Below are 20,236 nucleotides of genomic sequence, written 5' to 3'. Positions count from 1 at the left end.
GAGCCAGAGGTGGGAGCCAAAATCCAGGGTTCAGTTTGACCCAGCCTTCTCTGTCAATAAAAAGGCTAGGATCCTTCATCAAGCAGCATCCTGCATCCTACAGTCTGCTCCAGAACTCCTGTTTCTTTTCTTTATCACTGTGGTGTTGCCTGACGCAACAATTATGGTCAGTTCCTACCCTATGTAAACAGCAGCTCACTGACTATGGCAACTCACTACTTAACAGGGTGGGCGCAAAGTGAAAGAGCTAGGAGAATTGGTTCCCAAGGGTAAATAGGCCACTTCTGTTTAGATTTTCTTCTCCCCAGAGTTTCTCGATAAACCAAAAGATCTTTAAGAGCATCCCTCAAAGTAATCTATTACTACTAAAATAATATCCACACCAAACAAAACATTGGTTTCCCTATCAAACAAACTCTAGAAAGATCCGACCCATGAATACTTACCAATATTCATGCGTTGGGCTTGTTCATTAATGTATATCAACTTTTCAGTATAAATGTTTTTATAACCATTTATAAATGAGAGATAGGATTTGGGGGTTACGTGCGCTCTTCGGCGGTATCTGAAAAGAGAATGTAAACATGATTTCCATCTCTATCGTTCTAGTATATTTTCTCATAAATTGTCAAAGCAGTCACTCTTCCCACTGTGAGATCAGTATAACTCTGGAAATATTTTCACATGGAGGAAGGTGGGAATTGTAAATGGCTTCCCTAGAGGTGAGGTAGGAAGAATATTAAGTATCTATTGACTTCTGTAAAGGGTCTGAACTTGTGTCCTCATCTGGAAAAGTGTGAGAATCACTGTCACTGCCCTATAACTTCCAGAATTTTATGGTGGTCAGAAGGAAAAAAATAACATTTGAAAATAGACTTTATAAATATTAAGATTCTGTACAAAAATTAAGGCGAAGGGGTTGGAATGAATCTGTGCTGCACTGTTTTCATTCCACTTGTATGTGTTACTCACTGTCCAGTACTGGAAACCTGTTGGGCGGGCTTACAAAGGAGACCACCAGTCTCTACTTGCTTGACTATAGCATCCTTGAAATCCACACCTGATACAACTATGCAATGCACTATTGCATTTATTCTAGCAATTACATTTAGCAATGGAAATAGGTAAAAGGAATAATGATTTTATGAAAGAAACTCAAGTCAGATAAGAGTTTTTCACATGCTGTAAAATTATTTTATCTTTTGTATTAATTTTCTACTTTTGGAGAGGTGAAGATTTTTAACATTAAAAATATTTTTTTCAGGGCTTGGGCATATATATATTGTTCAAGTGTCATATAGATGTTCATTCAAAATGAATTTCTACAACTTAAGATGTGAATTCTTTGGGAAATATACTAAATGATCCAAAAATGAAGACAGGTTTTTGTAGTTATAAGGTAAAAATTTCTCTCCACAGATGATGAGTTGTTCATGTTAGGTAGAAAAAAGAAATCTTCCTAACAGTGAGAATTAACATGAATTCACAAAGGTATTCAGGAGGTTATCTAAAGTAAAGAGATATGTCCTGGATAAGGTCTTAGGAAAAGTGAAAAGTCTGGGATAAACAACCTTTTGTGATATAGGTGTGAAATGGGGGCAACATGAAATGTAGCAGAGCACACAAGGCCTAAGCTTGAGTTAGCTCAGGAGGACAAGTTTAGGGCTGTGGGGAAAATTCCAGGCCAAAACAATAGAGCCCGGGTTCCCGTCAAAAATAAGATGTATGTACCCTTTGTACCTGAAACATGGGATGTGGTGAAATGCTCAGCTGCTTGGAACAGCACAGTTTGGCTTCTGTACCCCCACTTGCTATGGCAACGGCAAACTCCCAGGTGCGGTATGTAACAGCACAGTTTGCCTTCTGTACTCCCACTTGCTATGGCAACTGCAAACTCCGAGATGCAGTTTTTGGCTTTAAAAACCCTTACCATCCCCTGCTCTGCGCTGCTCCCTATGAGAGGGACAGTCGCCGGCCGGCTAATAAAGGCTTTTTCTAAATTTGATTTAGACTCGGGTCTGTGTCTAGGGGGAGACTCTACAATATAGGAAGTCCTGGAAAATTAACTAAAGTGTTACCCTGACACTCTATGCAGAAAAATAAGCACAGTCTTTCTAGAACCTTCTGTAACCTCCTGAAACCCACCCAGCAGAATCCACTATTCCAGAAATCCACTTTGACCCACTTTCATTCACATCAATCATACACAGTAACTATGATGCTTTGAGGGAAAATGCTGTATTTTTGAACTGTCAACACAGCTGTCACAGAATGAACACCATCACCACTTTCAGGAATAGACTCTTCTATAGTCAATTAGAATTTTGTTTCATAATTATTTGGCATGAAAACATTGATAAGACTAAGTGATGCAAATTCAGAACCAAAATGTTCCCTTAACATAAGGCAATAATGAAACTTTAAACCGGTGTACTTCTTTAATCAAAATAAATAATGCATTTGAATAAGAAACTAATTTCAAACAGTTTATAATGTGTTCATTAAGTCATTTTCAAAAAAAAATCAAGCCAACGAAATAAAATGATTCATTAAGCATCTTTTACTTTGAGGCCTAGAGGGAAAGAGGTACTTAAGTATGGACACTAGTTAATTTTTAAATCCCTTTTATTTATCATCTATTTAAATACATAATTACTAGAAAATAAAAAAAAAGAAAACTCTCAGTGCACCTGGGACCTTGTGCTCAATAAACATGAAGAGTCTTTTACTGGATGATGCATTTAATTCCTCTTTGCAGTGAACTTCGATTCTGCAGCTATTGTGCTTAATTAATGTCACTTACCTTTGGAAATAATTTTCACAGCTCTGTGAAACCAGGTCATGGAAGAGGCCCATTGTTTCTACAACTTGTTTTTTAGTGTCAACAGAGCAGACGATACCATAGTCAGCAAGGATATAGGAGGCCACAGCGATCAGAGCCTCCTTTGGCCAGCGACTAAACCAGTCCATCGTGCACCCAGAAATCAAGCCAGGAAACTTCAGAGAACGGGCACGGAACTTTTCACCAACCTAAGGATAGCAAAGTCAAAAAAGTGTCAGAAACACACAAAGCTTACCAGACAGCCAGAGAGAGGTTTATATATTCTGAGCCATAGTGTGACACCACATTTTGGTTTTTTTTTTTTTTCATCTTGAGCTGCATTCACACATACCTCAGCTACCAGATGCAGGGAGGTAATTATTTCCATGGCCTGCCCCGTCCTAAGACTAGATCTGCTAGATTCTAATGGCTATCTTTTAAGAAGAAACTAGAACGCTACTGGAAGAGATGGCCAGAACAGTAAAAGGCCTGGACACTAGGACAAGCGAAAACAACAGAAGGCACAGGCGGTATTGGGTCTCAAGAGGAAACAATTTAAAGAGTCTGCAAAAATTTTCCCCAAATATCAGAAGAGCATTATTTGGGAGAGGAATCAGGTTCATTTTATAGGATGGAAACAGAACCACAGGGCGAGAGATGGAGAGACAACATTCAATTGATTGTAAAGAAGACCTGCTCAGATATTAGACCACCTAAAATGTAATCACGTCTTGTATGTCCATGAAACCCTGAGAACAGGGCTGCCCAACAGAACTTTCTGGGGTGATGGATAATGTTCTAAATATGTACTTTCCATATGGTAGCCTCTACTCAGTGTAGTTCTTGAGCACTTGAAAATGGAGCAAGTGGGACTGAGGAATTTAATTTTTATTTTTACTTAATTAATCAAAGTTTCAATGCCTATACCTGGATAATGGCAACCATATATTATAGGTGGTGAGTTAGAAATATTCAAACCTACATCAGGGACTTTCAAGATGGTGTGTGTATATTAGAAGTAAAGCTGGAAAAGATTACAGCGCCTAACACCTTACAATTCAAATAATCTGTTTCTAGGTAATTCACAGACGTTGTGGGCTATGAGATAAATTTCTACTGATATTAATATTTCAAATGCTTGCAACTTGGTATGAGATTGGAGAAGTAAAGTATTAACCAATTTTAATTTGATGTAGCCAATGTTTATTTTGGAACAAATCGTCTCATCAGAAAAGGTAAACTATCAAAGTACATTTGAATAAGTAACTCCAATATAGATATAAATAAGTACTCACTGGAGAAAAGCAGAGAACAACATGTAAGTTTTTCCTTGATCTGGAAATGAAGTAGTCATACAGATTATCAAAGGTAGGAGGATGGCGAGGCAGCTCCCTTTTCATCACCGATATCAGACCTTGGGTGATTTCATCTATCTCATCCCGTGCAAACAAATTGGAAATCTTTGAGGAATAGACAAGAAAGTCTTCTGTATTTTAAGAGTTCCCTACAGCCAATTCACTATCCACATTGTGTCTTATCCCCAACCCATGTCATCTTTTTCGTATTTTCTTTCTGCATTTCAAAATAACTATTTTGTCAGAGATTACCCAATTTTTTTCTGTGCAGCTTAATCAGGAACAAATGATGTTTCCCTCTATTCAAATAACTATCACCAAAGAGTTATTTCTCTACCATTCCAGCCATTTATCCTTTAGTATCTTTAAGTTATTTCCTTAATTCCGGTCATCTCCTTAAAATGTCCAGTGATGACCTCTGTTCTCTGACTCACAGCCATTCTCAATTCTGACTCTGAGGCAGTTCACCAGCTTGTGCAACATGAAGCATCAGTCTTTACCCCTGCACAGGGATGCAACCACAGCAGGATGGGCTTGAGAAGGATATGCTGCCAGGGTGGGCCCTTGGCTGGCAACTGGAAACTTGGCTTTTGCAACATCTCCTTCATTATTGATAAGGTTGTTCCACAGTGCCTAGATTATTTATACAAACATTGTGATGGATGATGAACATCTGTCTTCCTTCTGGGGGTCTGGAATTTTGACAATATGACTAGGCAGGGAGAGACTATTTGATCAGCCCCTAACAAAACTGCTGTGACCCAAACAGGTTTCACTGAACAGAAACACAGTACATGTATGTGTTACTGAATTTCATTCTTCAAGGGAACATGGATTCTGTATTGCCCTTTTGGTGTGAGCAAAGGAAGCCTGAACATAGATGCCTCCAGACTCCAGCCGATGTGTCTTTTTCCTTACTGATCCAGCTCTGAGTTACTGCGATAAATCTTAGCTATGACAACTATATGCTGAGTCCCATAGGACTTTGTAATGAAGCACAAGCATGCAGATAGCCATGAGTGTGCTGATGCACGTGCTGTCAGAGGTGAGACTAAAGCACCCACCCACAGCTTCTGGAAATCTTCCAACCATTCTGATCTGCTGACTTGTAGATAGACAGCTAGATAAATAAACTTTGCTTCTCCTAAAATAAATTGCAGCATTAAATTGAGGATTAAGGAGAAAAGTAAGAAATTATGTTTAAAATGGAAGAAAGCATTCCAAAAAATCTAGAGGAGGGCAATCTTAGTGTCATAGGATCTTCAAAAACATGTTAAGTTTCATACATTAATCATTTCTAAATCGAATAAAGTACACTAAATGGCCTCACTTCTGAAGGGTTGTGACATTTTCTATTCAAGTGTAATTCACATTTTTAAAATACGAGCTTTTTTCTTTCTCTACTTTGGAGACCTACCTCCCCTGAAGATAGCAGATTGTTGAGATATTCTAGAAATGCCTCATCCTTTATTTCATTGTCAGTGAAGATGAAGGTGATGCCTTTTCCATCAGCACCAGCAACTCTATATAAACTTTTTAAGTCATCTGTTAGATTATTCACATTATAAGACCTAAAAAAGAGAAGTGGGATGAATATAGATATATCTTCTAATGTATCTCAAAATACAACATGAATATGATATTTAGAGCAACATCTGCACCTGGTCCAAGAGACATAAGTAAAATTGTGCTTATAGCTATATGGCTATATGTTACCATTCAAAACAAATATGTTCTATTTGAAAATTCAGAAACAGGAGTTTACCAGAAATGATTCATGAAGAGTTACTGGGAATAGGGAAGTTTCTATTTCCAACAGTCCTTAGCAACAGATTTGTCCAAATGAATATAGAGTGAATATATGTGAAATACCTGAAACTTGTCTGAAATCTGGATGAGTCTGGATTAGTAAGCATGTCAAGATAAATGATAAATTAATGATAAAGTGCACACATAGTGCACCTTGCATTAAGTGGCAAAATTCAGAAAAAGTCTACAGAGAAAGATGCATTATTGATATAATATAAATAGTAGAAATGTTATAATTACGTAGTTATAGATTATTAAAAGATCTCAGCCTTTTTCTGGTTACTCTGTTTCCTACTAAGTGTTGTGCTACCAGTTATGATATGTAAAAAACAAAGCAAACATTTTCTGAAGTGTTGCTTACAAATCCTCAGTAAGTTAATGAAGAGGATTACAAAGAAACTCTCATATAAAGGAAGTTTTACGGTACAGATACTAGAGAGTGTACTGTAAGCCATAGGGCCTAACAGAAAGATGATGGGCATTGGAACCAGAAAGTTCTGGATTCAAATCTCTACTCTGCAAAATAAAAATAATACCTACCTGTAAATGTTGTTGTGGGCATTGTAGTAAAATGCTTCACTTTATTGCATTTCCATTTTATACAAATTGAGACTTGGGCAACCCTGTGCTGAAAAATCAATTGGACCATTTCTCTAATAGCATGTGTTTGCTTTATGTCTCTGTGTCACATTTTGGTGATTTTTGCAATATTCCACCTTTCGTGATGAAAATCTTAGGGCCATTTAAAATGGTGCTAAACCTACCCTATCTCTGCTCTGTAAATGGAAGAACAAAGTCTGGATGACAGCACATTTGTTTACAAAATGGTTTACTGAATATTTTAAGCCCACTGCTGACATCTACTACTCAGAAAAAAAAAATCCCCTTTTCAAGTATTACTGCTCATTGAGAATGCAGCTGGTCACTGGTGAGTGCTGATGGAGATGTGCAGGGGAATTAAAAGTGTTATTGTAGCTGCTAATATAACATTCAACCAGCAGCCCATCAATCAAGGATCATCTTAAAAGTTTGCCTTTTAACTCTTATTATCTAAAATATACAGTTTGAGAGGTTATAGTTATCCATCCTTTGATGCATCTGGGCAAAGTCAATAGGAAACCCGTGGGTGGGATTCACCATTAGAGATTCCATTAAGAACATTTGTGATTCATGGGAACAGATTAAAATGTCAGCATTCACATGAGTTTGGAATAACTTGATTCCAACGCTCATGGATGATTCTGAGGGACTCAAGACTTAAATGGAGGGAGGAACTACAAATGTGCTAGAAAGAGCAAGACAACTAGAATTATAAATGCAGTCTAAGATGTGACCAAATTGCTGCAATTTCATAACAAAACCTTAAGAGTTCCTATGGATGAGCAAAGAAAGTGGTCTTTTAAACTATGTTGGTAAAGCAGGGGCAGGATTTGAGAAGACTGATCCCAGTTTTGAAAGAGGTTCTACTGTGGGGAAAATGCCATCACACAACATTGCATGTTACAGAACAATCTTCAATGAAAAAAAGAGTCCATCCACACAGCAAACATGACTGTTGTCTTATTTTAAGAAATTGCCGCAGTCATTCCAACCTTCAGCCACCACACTGATCAGCCAGCAGCCAAGGACAGACCCTCCACCAGTAAAATGATTGCAACTCCCTGAGGGCTCAGATAATTATTACTATCTTCAAAAATAAAGTATTTTTTAATTGAGGTTTATAGACTTTTTTTTAGAGAAACTGCTATTTTATACTATTTTTATACTTAATAGATGACAGTGTCATGTAAACATAACTTTTATATGATTCATTTCACTGCTATATGCCTGTATTGCGGTGGTCTGGAAGCGAACCCACAGTATCTCCACAGCATGCCTGCAGAACTCAGCCAAAAGACAAGAGTCATCAAACAAACAAACAAACAAACAAAACAAAACAAACCATACATCCCTTTCAAAATAATTCCCAAAAGGAATATTCATTTAAAAGAAAAATGGGTAAATGGTTTGCTGAGATGTAGCTCCACCGGTGAGACATCACACCCTTCCTGCAGAAGTGGTGCAGTTGGTGATGGCTCCATCTCACTAGATGGGGAAATCTCTGAATCAACCAGGCAATGAACTCACATCTCCATTTGGGCTGATTTTTTTCCCTTAAACTTACTGGTATATGTTGCGTTCATCATATGTAGACACAATCACCACACAAAGCTTTCCACGCCCTGGCCTCTCTCACTTCTTTCATAGCTGAGTTTCTTGAGGAGTTTCTAAATATGCCTTTGCTTCTTCACTCCTTACTTCAATGTGACTCCTGCACTCAGCCATTATACTGAAAGCTTGGTAAGTTTGACTGCTACTATTTCTTATGTCTTAATCAACATTTTCAGGCTCTCATCTCCTTGGTTTCTGGAAATCATTCTGAGTTTCCTCCTCTCTGTCTCTCATGTCCTTCTCACTCCTCATTGCAAGCCCCTTTTCTCTATGTTGGGTGACTCCAGCATTCTTTTTTATAGCTACGAACCCTATTAATATGCCTCATTCACTTAAAAGTGTGTTCACAACCAAGACTTCTATCCTTGTATCTCTGGAACCATCTCCTGAACTCTACAATGATGAGTTTAATCACCTAGAGAAACTGTATATTCTACAAAAGTCTCATACTCAACATGTACTGAACTGAATTTTCATTTTATCTCTTTAAAAAACTGCCATCTATTCACTCGTTCAACACTACTTTTAAAGTGTTAGCTAAAAGTACCCACTTGATAGTAATGGTAGATAAAACAAAGATTACAAAGATCCATCCCTGGGAAATTTACAGCCTAGTGAAGTAGACAGAAATGTGAGCAAGCACTTTCTTAATGAAGTGTGATAAAGCCCACTAGAGAAATTAGGGTGTCATTCTAGATCTTTCTTCTTTCCTCCTATCAATCCTGTCTACTTTATTTATTTAATATATATTTTTACATCATTTTTCATTTTTGTACAATGTATGCACTTTTATCTTGGTTATAGTCCCCGTAAAATTCCCACCACCCTTGTTTTGATCCTACTCCCTTCTCCCCCACTGTAGTATGTCTCTGGTTTATAGTTGCCTGTTGATTTTGATTTTTACTTTATTATAATTAGGTTTTTTTCCTGATCCCTTATTTAGGTCTTCTACATTCTTCCTATTTACAATAGGTAAACTATGGAAACAACCCAAATGCCCAAAAATAGATGACTGGATCAAAAAGATGTGGTACATATACACAATGGAATATTACTCAGCAATCAAAAAAAATAAACACATGCCATCTGCAGCAACATGGAGCTGGCAGGGATCATGCTCAGTGAAATAAGCCAGAAAGAAAAATACTGGATGGTCTCACTTACAGCAGGAATCCTGTCTACTTTAAACTGTCCCATTGGCTCCAACTTTTTTTTTTTTTTAAGATTTATTTTATTTATTTATACAAGCACTGGGTACAGTCAGAAGCGCAAGAGAATTCACCAGAGCCAGAGCGGGGAGCAGAGCAGGCAGAAGGACTGAAGTACACTGCTGAGGGGAGCAGCGGGCGGCAGGAGAGGTCTGCGCGCCATGTGGGACCCTCCTCCGGTGGCCGGGGAGCAGCCGGGGATCGAACCGGCACTGCAGAGGCTGCGGGCAGCTTTGCAACCCAGCGCTCAACCGCTGAGCCCCGGGGAGGCCCTGGCTCCAACTTTTTAGTCCCAATTTCCCTGCTGTTTTAAAATAAACTCAGGATTTGTTTAATCAGGTATGGAGAGACATGTAGACACAGAAAGGACTACCATGAAAGAAGTGGTTTCTACTCACAGATTCCTAGAAACAGGAGAGGGTGTACCATTTTATATGGGGCCACATGCTGCAGTACCAGGGTCTGGCAGGAGGCAGGAGTGAGGAGAGAGCCAGGGCAATGGCCGTCATTGTGATTTCCATGAGAAGAGCAAAGGCAGGCAGACTAAGCAGACTTAGGATTGGCATACAGAATAATTTCAGCAGGCGCTGGGGCATAGGTGCTTCCCCTACTGGACAGGTACTTGGCTCTGGGTTGAGAAGGATAGAGGACTATTGCTTCCTGGACTGTCAAACCAGATACAAATGGTGAGGAGTTTGGAGTGTGAGCTCTGGGTTGGTTGGTTTATACATGAAAGGCATGGTCCTAGGTTAGTCCTGAGCAGTCTCCAAGAATTGCCTGGTCCTGGGATAGACAGTCTCTGCCCAGTCAGCAATGCCCCAGATGGCAGAGCATCAAGAAGACAGAAATATGAAAATATTGTCAACTACATGCCTTAGTTTAGCCACTGTCATGTCTGACTACAGTATCACAAGCTCAGATACACATAGGAATCAGGCAGAGGATGCCATTGCGGCTGCTCAGTGCCAGCCACCTGGAAATGTGGGTTCATTGTTGCCAGGTCTTCCAGTCATTTCAAGAGAAGTAAGAAAGATGTTCGTCTTTATGCGAAAGTTCCCAATTTTTAAATGTTGACAACTAATTAAATTTCATTTAACCAATTTCTCGACACTTGATGTTTTATATTATTTTAATGCTGTTATAAACTGTACCTTATTACATTTTTAGCTCTTTGGCTGCAGAGTGATGTGTCTGTGAGTGTGTGAACTGAAAAGGTGACCTAAAATGTACATAGAAGTACACAAGGGCAAATATTTGGGGAAAACAAATTTTCCTCAAAACAATCTTGAGGAAAAACACCAAAATTGCTCAAGACTGCAGAGAAATTATAGAAAACATTATCATTCTGTTTTGCTTACCATACCTGGTCAGTGTTATCTGAAATATTTGATATCCAGCTATGAAAGAAGCCAATCTTGAGAGACTTTGTTTTCCCGAACCACCAACTCCAACCAGCAATGCATTTCCACATGATGTTCGAATGATTCGTGAAATCTGTTTTTGAAATGAAATTATATTTATTTGAAAATAGGTCAATTTCTTATATTTCTTTTTGCATAAAATGGGTCCAAGCTTTGACCATATGCCTGCAGGTGACATTAGGCCCTTTTCTTTAATGGTGTATTGCAGAACTTTTAAAACAAAAGTTTTAAATTGATTTATACATTTCAAATTCTTACCTTCCCTATCTATATTCAACCTATTCAATCATGTAAGGCAGAACAGACTTTCTTAGCTCCTCTTTCAAAAACCTCTCTCTCTCTTTCTCTCTGTGTGTGTGTGTGTGTGTGTGTGTGTGTGTAACTGTATTAAGTTTAGACTCAATGGACAGTGGCGCTCCTCTTACAAATCCGCAGAAAGAAGTTAGAATTGTTTGCTTCTTTACCCATCAGCCTAACACACTGAATTGTACAGACAATTCAGAAAAGGAATACTTCTGGCAATGAGGAAAAGTTTTAAGCACCAAAATCAGAATGGAGGTGGAAGAGCATTTGTAGAAAAAGATGAAAAGACAATTTATAGTCTTATGTTGTTTTTCTTTGATTTCTTCAGTGAGGATAAGGATCGAGTTGGGGTTGAAATTTAATAAGGTCAGTTGAAGACATTGCTAAAGCACTGCCTTTTATGTTAAAGTCACTGATTTTAAGGAAACTATAGACAAATCATTAAGTTAATTTCAGCATTAAAAAGCTTTATGTTAATGCCAGTTCCACAAGTGACAGATCAGTAATGACACCTTGGTTGTGAATTAATTTCATAATTATATTTCCTAATATGTTAATTATTTCTTTGGTTTTGCACCTGTAACAGTGTTCCAGGCACCTAATTATCTAGCCACAGCAGATACTCTACAATAGGTGAGTGGCTGAAATAGCCCTAGGACATCTGGAAATTTGCCAGCTTTGCAGAAGACAACAACATAGTAAACACAGAGCGAGCAGGCTCCTCTTCACCAAATCTCCCCACTTCATGTTCTGATTTCCTGGAGAAACTCCTTTCCCATCTGCAATTTATACAAATAAACAACTCTTTTCTATAGCCTTTCAGACATGGATCAAATATACTCCTTTTTTGGTGCTGGCTTTAATTAGCTTCTTCTTCTTCTTCTTTTTTTTTTTTTTTTTTTTTTTTGTCAGCCCTTACCACTTCCCCATAATCCATTTATCTGTTTTACTCATGCCACTGATATTTTCTAAAGCATCAACTTTTCCTCCACAGAGAACAGGATTCCTATCATATCCAAAAAATTAGAGAAATTCCTTCCTAGAATTCTCTAGCTTACTTTCTAGAAAGGTTAAAAACTCTGATTCAATGTGTCAAAAGCTCTGAAAACAAAAATCATCAATTTGCCCTTGAAAATCACATGTTGTCACAAAGGTAGATTCAAGTAAGGGTTTTAAAGTAAACCTTTGTTTTCTGAGACAGTGAACTGACTGAACTTATGGACACTCTTTTATATACCACCTGATACTATATATTTATTCTCACCAAAAGTTTATTTGTGAAATTGACTATGTTTTCACAAGATCTAATTTATATCATAAAACAGTCAATTATTAGAACCTTAATTAGATGAGTCATTGCATCTTTAAAAAACACCAGATCAAGAGATGTTCCTCTAATGATTTCATTAAATTGTCTCTGGTAAAACTGGAGTTTTTCAGCAAGAAATTCAAAGGAAGGTACCTATGGGCAAAGAGAGAGAAAGAGAGAAAGAAAGAATACTTAAGATCCACATACTTGTGTGAGGAGCAATTGTAAAGATACTCAAAAGTAACTCTAAATTTATTTGCACTTAAAAATAATGTATATTCTGGGGCCTCCCTGGTGGCGCAAGGGGTTAAGCACAGCACTATGAAGCTATTTGCAGCCGTGTTAATTCCGGCCAAGGAGCTACCCACAAGGCGCAGCAGTCTTCTGTCTTGCCTGCTGCTCCCTCAGCAGTGTATTTCAGTCAGTCTGCCTGTTCTGCTCCCCACTCTGTCTCTGGTGAATCCTCTCATCCCCCACACCTCTGGCCTGTACCCCAGGTGTACATAAATAAAATATACATACCCCAGGTACGCATAAATAAATAAATCTTTTTAAAAATGTATATTCTGTGACCAATGACACAAGTATAATGAAGTTGGCTAAACATGCTGTTCAAAGATCCTATTCTATTATTAATATTCTAGTTATTTTTAAAAGATTCAGAATTTATGTACACAAGTTTGCATCTTTAATATATACAGTTTGGTGAGTTTAAACATATACATATACCTGTAAAGCTACCACCATAATCAAGGTAAAAAATATAAGTTTCACATGTACGAAAAAATGTAACTTTAAAATAATTGTTTTAAAAACCTAAAGTATGTCTGTAGATTTAATCTACATTTAGTCATTTCCATTTGCAAGGCTTAACACTTTTAACTGCATTAGTTGGTTTCCAAAATGAAATCCTTTACAGATCTTTCCCTTCAAACCCCAACACCAACACTTACGGGTGGTAATTAATGTTGGAATTTAACAAATTTTCTCTCAGTTTTTATTTGCTTTTTAATGTTGTTTATGGATTTCCCCACCACCACCACCTCTTCGGTCCCCTTGTCCTTTTCCCTCCCACTCCTTCTTAACCTCAGATCCCCAGTAGCTTTTTTTTTAAGTGTTTTACATTCTTAAATTGTCTGCTGTGTGAATGTCCAATATTTGTTTTTATCATTCTCACTTACTTTGCTGCACATAATTTTCTCAAATTCCATTTTCTTGAAAATGGCTGCCTTTCTTTCCTCTCTCCTTCCTTCCTTCCTTCCTTCCTCTCTCTGTCTCTCTCTCTCTCTCTCTTTCTTATTAATTATTTATTACATCATTGTTCTTTTTTGTACAATGTGTGCTTATATGCTCTCTCCTTTCAGGGGTAGTCCCCATAAAATTCCCACCAACAATTCACCCGTGAACCATCACCATAGTCCCCTGTGCTCTTCTCTCCCCTGTTTTGATCCCTCTATATCCCCCTATTTTTGTTTATTTTTTTTTTTTTCCTGATCCCTTATTTGGTTCCCCTATATTCCTCCTATAAGTGAAATCACCCAATATTTTTCTTTTTCCTTCTGGCCTTTTTATTGAGCATAATCCCTCCTAGCTCCACCCATGTTGCTGCAAATGGCATGAATTTATCTTTTTTGATTGCCAAAGGGTATTCCATTGTGTATATGTACTACATCTTCTTGATCCAGTTATCTATTTTTGGGCATTTGTGTTGTTTCCATGTCTTTCCTATTGTTAATAGTGCTGCAATAAACATAGGAATGCAGGTATCCTTTTGAATGAATGTATTTGTGTCTTTTGGGTAGATTTCTAGGAGTGGAATTTCTGGGTCATATGGTAGCTCCATTTTTAATAGTTTGAGGATCCTCCACACAGTTTTCCACAGTGGTTGGACCAGTTTGCATTCCTACCAGCAGTGTAGGAGAGTTCCTTTTTCTCCACATACTCACTAACATTTGTTGTTGCCTGTCTTTTTAATGTGTGCCATTCTCACTGGTATAAGGTGGTATTTCATTGTGATTCTGATTTGCATTTCCCTGATTATAAGTGATGTTGAACAGTTTTTCATATACCTGTTGGCCAAAAATAGCTACATTTCATCCTTTTTATGGAAACATAATACTCCATAGTGTGACATCTTCTTGATCCATTTGTTCACTGAAGGAGATTTAGGCTGCTTCATATAATTTCATTATTTTTTGTTTAGTTTGAAAAAAATATTTGGTTTTTTGATTTGTATCATGTTAAATTTGTCTATCATTTTAGGGAGGATCATAATTTTGATTATATTGATTTTTTTTCCATCCATGAACATGGTATATCCTTCCATCTACTTATGTCACCATCAAAGTCCTTTAGAAACATCTGGCAGTTCTCATTGTATAGGTCTTTTTCCCCTTGTTAGGTTGATCTGAGGTATTCAATTCTTTTTGAAGCAATTATAAAGGGAGTCACTTTCTTAATCTCTTTTGTGTCTTGCTTATATATAAAAAAAAGCTATGGATTTTTTGTATGTTGATTTTATAGCCTGTCACTTTACTATATTAATTTATTGTTTCTAGTAACTTTTTGACATAGTCCTTAGGCTCTTCCACATATATGATATTGCTTGCTAAAAGTGATAATTTCACTTTTTTCCCAGTTGGACTGCTTTTATTTCCTGCTTTGTCTGTAGTGGTGATCAAAACCTCTAGTACTAAGTTAAGCAGTAATGGTGACATGGGCATCTTCTTTTGTGCTAGATCTTAGGAGAAAAGCTTACCTTTAAAATGTTAAGGTAATTTCCTTCTGTTCCCATCTTGATTAGAGTTTTAATTATAAATGGATGCTGAATCTTATCAAATGCTTTGTTTGCATTGATATTATATAATTTTTATCTTTATTTTTGTTAACATATTACATTACTTGATTTTATGTATATTAAACCATGCTTGCACCTGGGATGAAGCCCACTTCCTCATGGGATTCATTTTCAATCTTTAGGATATACTGCTGAATTCAATATGCTAGTGTTTTTGTTTTGTTGAAAATTTTGCATCAATGTTCATCAGGGATACTGTTCTATAATTTATACCTGTTTTTGTCTCTTTTCAGTTTTAAGATAATGTTGGCATCATAAAATGTATTAGGGAGCATTCTCTCTTCTTGTGTTTTTAAAAACAATTTGAGAAAGGTAGGCATTACTTATTCTTTAAAAGTTTGATGGAATTCATTTGCAAAGCTATCTGGTCCTGGGCTTTAGCTTTTCAACTGTCTCATCCTGGGTTAGGTCTTGGTAGATTACGTTGATCTAGAAATTTACTCATTTTTCAAGGTTATTGAATTTATTGGCATATAGCTGTTCAAAGTAATCTCTTATGATCTTTTGGAGTTCTGTGTTATCTGTAGTGATTTCTCCTCTTTCATTTGTGATTCTATTTATTAATGTTTTCTCTCTCCTTTTTGGGGGGGGAGGGGAAATGAGGTGTAGCCTAGTTATATGTTTATCTGTAATTATACACCCCATGTACTGGACACCAACTCTATGAACCCACTTCTTCAGTGTAGTTCTGGGTCTCCAAAGTCCCCAATACAGATATGTTCCCCTGACTCAGCAACTTTAGGGGTTTCCATACAGAATTCACTCCTCTCTTGGGTTGTACTTGTATCACTGTAAACACAATTTAGTTAAAGTTTTTCCTACTCCTTTCCACCATACCATTGCTCTGTCTTGTACTGTAGTCATTCCTTTGTCTCTCAGGGATTGTTTATTTTGTTCTGCTGCAATTTATTTGTGATATCTTCACTCCTCCTATCTTGTCAGATGCCTCTAAAAATCTTTTTTTAGTTCACTATCTAACAAAATCTGGCAATGGGCTGGATGTGGCCCATGAATTAAAATTTACCAACCTCTAATATGGAGGAGAATTATTGAGTTTTATGTTGATATCATACTTGGTCATCTTACTGGGAACAGACTTTAAATTCTCTTAGATTATATTAATAGATATTCATATTCTCTTAGATTATATTAATAGATATTCATATTACCTGTAATTAAAAATATTTGTTTGTTTTTCTTACCTGATAATTTCATGTTTTCTTTTTAACATTGTGTTGCATATCCCAGAACTTTCAAAGCAATATTTAATAACAGTGATAATAGTAGACATATTTGTCTTATACCTGACTTTATGGGATTGCTAAATTTCACTGAAAGAAATATTTTACATGGTAAATGATTACATGAATCGTAACACTGATATGTCAGAGCTGTTACAGCAGCTCCCTGGTAGGACTCTGGCACTTGTAGAAATAATCTAGTTTGGTGAATGATCAAAAAATTAATTTTAAAGATGAATAAATACCAGTTCATAGACTTTGGGCACTTCAAAGAAAGTTTCTTCAGGTTCATCACCAGTTGGTTCAGGCAACTCACGGAGAAAATCTACAAAGTATGGTTCAGGAAGAACAGTTGATACCAAATCTGGACTGATACTTTCTTCAAGTGCACGAATAAGATAGACATTAAACCACTGTTCATCTTCAGGAGTTATAAATCTGAAAGAAAAATACCAGATGTATTTTTTTAAAATGTAAAATATGAAGGCATCTTTTCCAACCCAACAAGCCTCTCAGCCCCCATCCTGTGCCTGCATCTCCTTAGAACAGGGAAACAATATATTCTCCCTTCTGACAGGAAGGTCATAACTCCATCCAATAGTGTTATAACATTCATAGTATTATTTATGAGTAAATGCTGAAAAGTAGTCTCTCCTTCACTAAACTTAGGCAAGTTCCTTTGAATGTTCTTCCCAATAAGGCCTCAAATTTTGGACTTGACGTTCTTTACCTCACCCAGTTTTAGCAAGAATCCTGTCAAGTCAGTATACCCAGAATCCCCAAACCCCAATATCCGATCATACTTGATAGCTGCCCAATTCCTCATTCTTCATTATGCCCCAGTTGATTACCTGGTCTGCTTCAAATCCTCCTTCACTCCTAATAGTCATTCTTAGTAATTTTCTATCCACCAACAGTCCTATTTCTTGGCTTCAAGTTCCAATTTTTCCTTCTTGTATTTAGAGCTGAACTCAATCTCTGTCCCCTACTGCAAACCCCATTGTAGGAGTACCCGTGCCTTTCATGAAAGTCCTAAATAAAGCCTCTGACTGTCTTATGGTTTTAACAAGTGTCATGAACAATTTTCTTTATTTAACAATAGAGAATCACTTAGGTGAGGTCAAAGGTCCCTAAAATGTGCAATAGGGATATACAAGTTATGGTCAATAGCATCCTCTTTCTGAGTTTGTGGGCACATGGTGCAACAAGATCCACTTCAGATTTACAATAGTAAAGGGGGAAAGTGTGGTAGACCCTTTAAATTTTGTCAGATTGCAGTAACATCCATATTTTATAGAGGAAGAAATAGAATCTCAGAAAGATGAGTTAGCTCATATACCAGATTTCACCATGCAAAATCTATACAGAACTCCAATTTACAAAAATATCTAGATAACTAAAATTTGTCTCTGATGATAATGTGGTTATTTAAAAAGACATCCTGCTGAAAGTAAGATTGGTAGAGCATTTTTTTAAAGTGACCAGCAGGTGGAAAATGACATCAGTGCTGTACAAACCCCTCAGCAAATGAAAATAATGTTTCTTACTCTACTAATTTGAGTAAATAATGCAGGATTACTCAAATAGTATAAACATCTTACATAGACATTTGGAGTCAATAACTGTATATACACACCTGTCTGCAATTACTCGGTTACACTCATGTTTGAAAAGCGATAGGAGAATGGGTACTGAATCACACTCTTCAGCTTTTATGGTTAACATTCCTTGCCAAAGTCTGGAAAGATCTCGAAGATTGAAAATGTAATGAAATTTAGAAGGAGTTGGCAGCATCTTTACCTAGAGATTTAAAAAGAAACACATAATACTTAATTCATTTTTCAGATAGAACTAAGAGTAGAGCTGCTTTTAGATTTTTAATGCACACACTCCTATTTTAAATAAAATTGACTGAGTAAATAAACCAAGATGAAGTTTATATTTTGGTCACAGCACCCACAGAAATAAAATGCATCACAAACAAACCAATATGGAATTTAAAAGACCATAAACCCTTGAAAAATGATGACTTCAAGAACAATGCAATAGATACAGATTCCAACACCTGTTCTACCACCATGGGTTGGCTTTAAACAAGTCACTTTCTCCTGAGTTCTTATAAACTATGTGAGTTGTGGGAATAAGCCTTCGTAGCAAATACTGACCTTATTTAGTATATGTCTGGAAATATGTTATAACAAAAACTGAATGTGAGTTGGTTGTTGTGGTGTTAAGAACAATAAATGTTCACTTCTAAAGTCAATAATGACTCTCTTCTACAGATTGCTTTGTTAAGGTCCTCAGTGTTTTTGATTTCCACAAATACAATTGTGTATCATAATCTGAATTTTACTGTGGGGACCCAAATTCAGTCAACAAGCTTTCATATATCTTGATATCAATGATAAATTGACAGGCAAGTGTAACATACAACCATAAATACTAGGTGGTTTTATTTGTTGAACACAAAGACTGTGTTCAGTATGTTAATTTACTTATTATTTCTACCAACTTCTAGAATCTGAATAGGTAAAGCTGTAACAAGGACACATTGTTATACAGGGAGATGCCAGTTAAGGGGTAAATGAGATGTAATAGTAGGGGAAAGCATTGCTTGCTATGTGTGTGGATTCTAAGTCCTATCGTTAGCCTCATTTCTTGAAAGTAAAAACAACAATAATTCTGAAGATATAAAGCAAACTCTCCAAATAATGAATTCAGGAAAACAAATGCTTTCTTTAACATCTACTCCTGAAATAAAAGCCTTTACTACATCGAAAAAGTATCCTTTTGAGTTTGTAGGGTAATTTTTACAGACTAATTCATAATGCCAGTTTAAAAAGCAGGTAGTATGGGGAAATAGAATGAATAGAAATGTTAGTTTATCAATCACCTTCAATTTTCCTTTTTATTCAGTTCAATTCCAAGTTAAAATGTTCATTCCACTCACCAAAATGTAAAGTATAGCCTTCTATTACAAATACAAATAAAGAGATATGGCCATATAAATATTGTTTTCTTTTTCTTCCCATAAAAGTCTGTAGCTCTGATGGTAGTCATTGCTAACAGAAATAATCACAAAAGAATTAAATAAGCTAATTTATTTCCCTCTTCTTTTCATTTATTAACCTGCTTCTTTCCTTTTCCTAATATTTCTCTTAATTTTTATCAACTTCTTTCTTTTTTCACCAGCTTCTGTTTAAAGCTCTGTAAAGTAATAGAAAAGTGAAGTGACATACACAGAAATGCATAGATTAAAAGAATGTTTAATGAAGATGATTAATTTGGAAAAAATAAAGAAATAAGGAGGGCTGCTCATTTGGGGGTTGGAGTGAAGGAAGATAACATTAATTTTTCAATGACTATTTCTGATCTTGTCACACTGTTTCTATGATACTGTAGTAAATAAGCAAATAATTCTGCTCTGACTGGAGTTTCCATTCTAGTGGAGGAGTCTGGTAATTAATAAACAAAGATATTGATTAATGAATAAACATATAAAGAATAATGGTAAAAAAAAAAAAACAATAAAGCAGGAGGCAAATAATGCAGTAATTTTTGAGGAAAAGGTCCAGGAAAGTTCCATTGAAGTTAAGAATGAAAAAGTAAGTCAGATGAAGTATAACAGTCAAAAGGATCTGAAAAACCGGGGATGTTCAAAGAACAGTGAGAAGGGCAGTGCAGTTAGTGCAGAATGAAGG

At 36.5% G+C, this 20,236-nt stretch overlaps 1 protein-coding gene across 4 annotated transcripts in view; it reads right to left on the bottom strand.

Moving 5' to 3' along the window:
• DNAH8 (dynein axonemal heavy chain 8) overlaps nt 1-20,236 on the bottom strand; it is a 323,660-nt gene that overhangs the window by 112,157 nt on the left and 191,267 nt on the right. For all 4 annotated transcript variants that reach the window (XM_037519635.2, XM_037519639.2, XM_037519637.2 and 1 more), the window contains exons 59-66: nt 18,172-18,335; nt 16,781-16,973; nt 12,468-12,590; nt 10,768-10,898; nt 5,594-5,747; nt 4,117-4,281; nt 2,804-3,030; nt 447-565 (exon numbers count right to left, since the gene is read on the bottom strand). In XM_037519635.2, the coding sequence (XP_037375532.1) occupies nt 447-565; nt 2,804-3,030; nt 4,117-4,281; nt 5,594-5,747; nt 10,768-10,898; nt 12,468-12,590; nt 16,781-16,973; nt 18,172-18,335 (1,276 nt within the window). The remainder of the gene's footprint in view (nt 1-446; nt 566-2,803; nt 3,031-4,116; nt 4,282-5,593; nt 5,748-10,767; nt 10,899-12,467; nt 12,591-16,780; nt 16,974-18,171; nt 18,336-20,236) is intronic.

Source organism: Talpa occidentalis, unplaced genomic scaffold (assembly GCF_014898055.3).
Source record: "Talpa occidentalis isolate TD23 unplaced genomic scaffold, MPIMG_talOcc4v2.1 talOcc4.2, whole genome shotgun sequence".
Taxonomy (NCBI): domain Eukaryota; kingdom Metazoa; phylum Chordata; class Mammalia; order Eulipotyphla; family Talpidae; genus Talpa; species Talpa occidentalis.
Note: the sequence above shows the minus strand (reverse complement) of the source record. Positions and strands in the feature narration are given on the sequence as shown.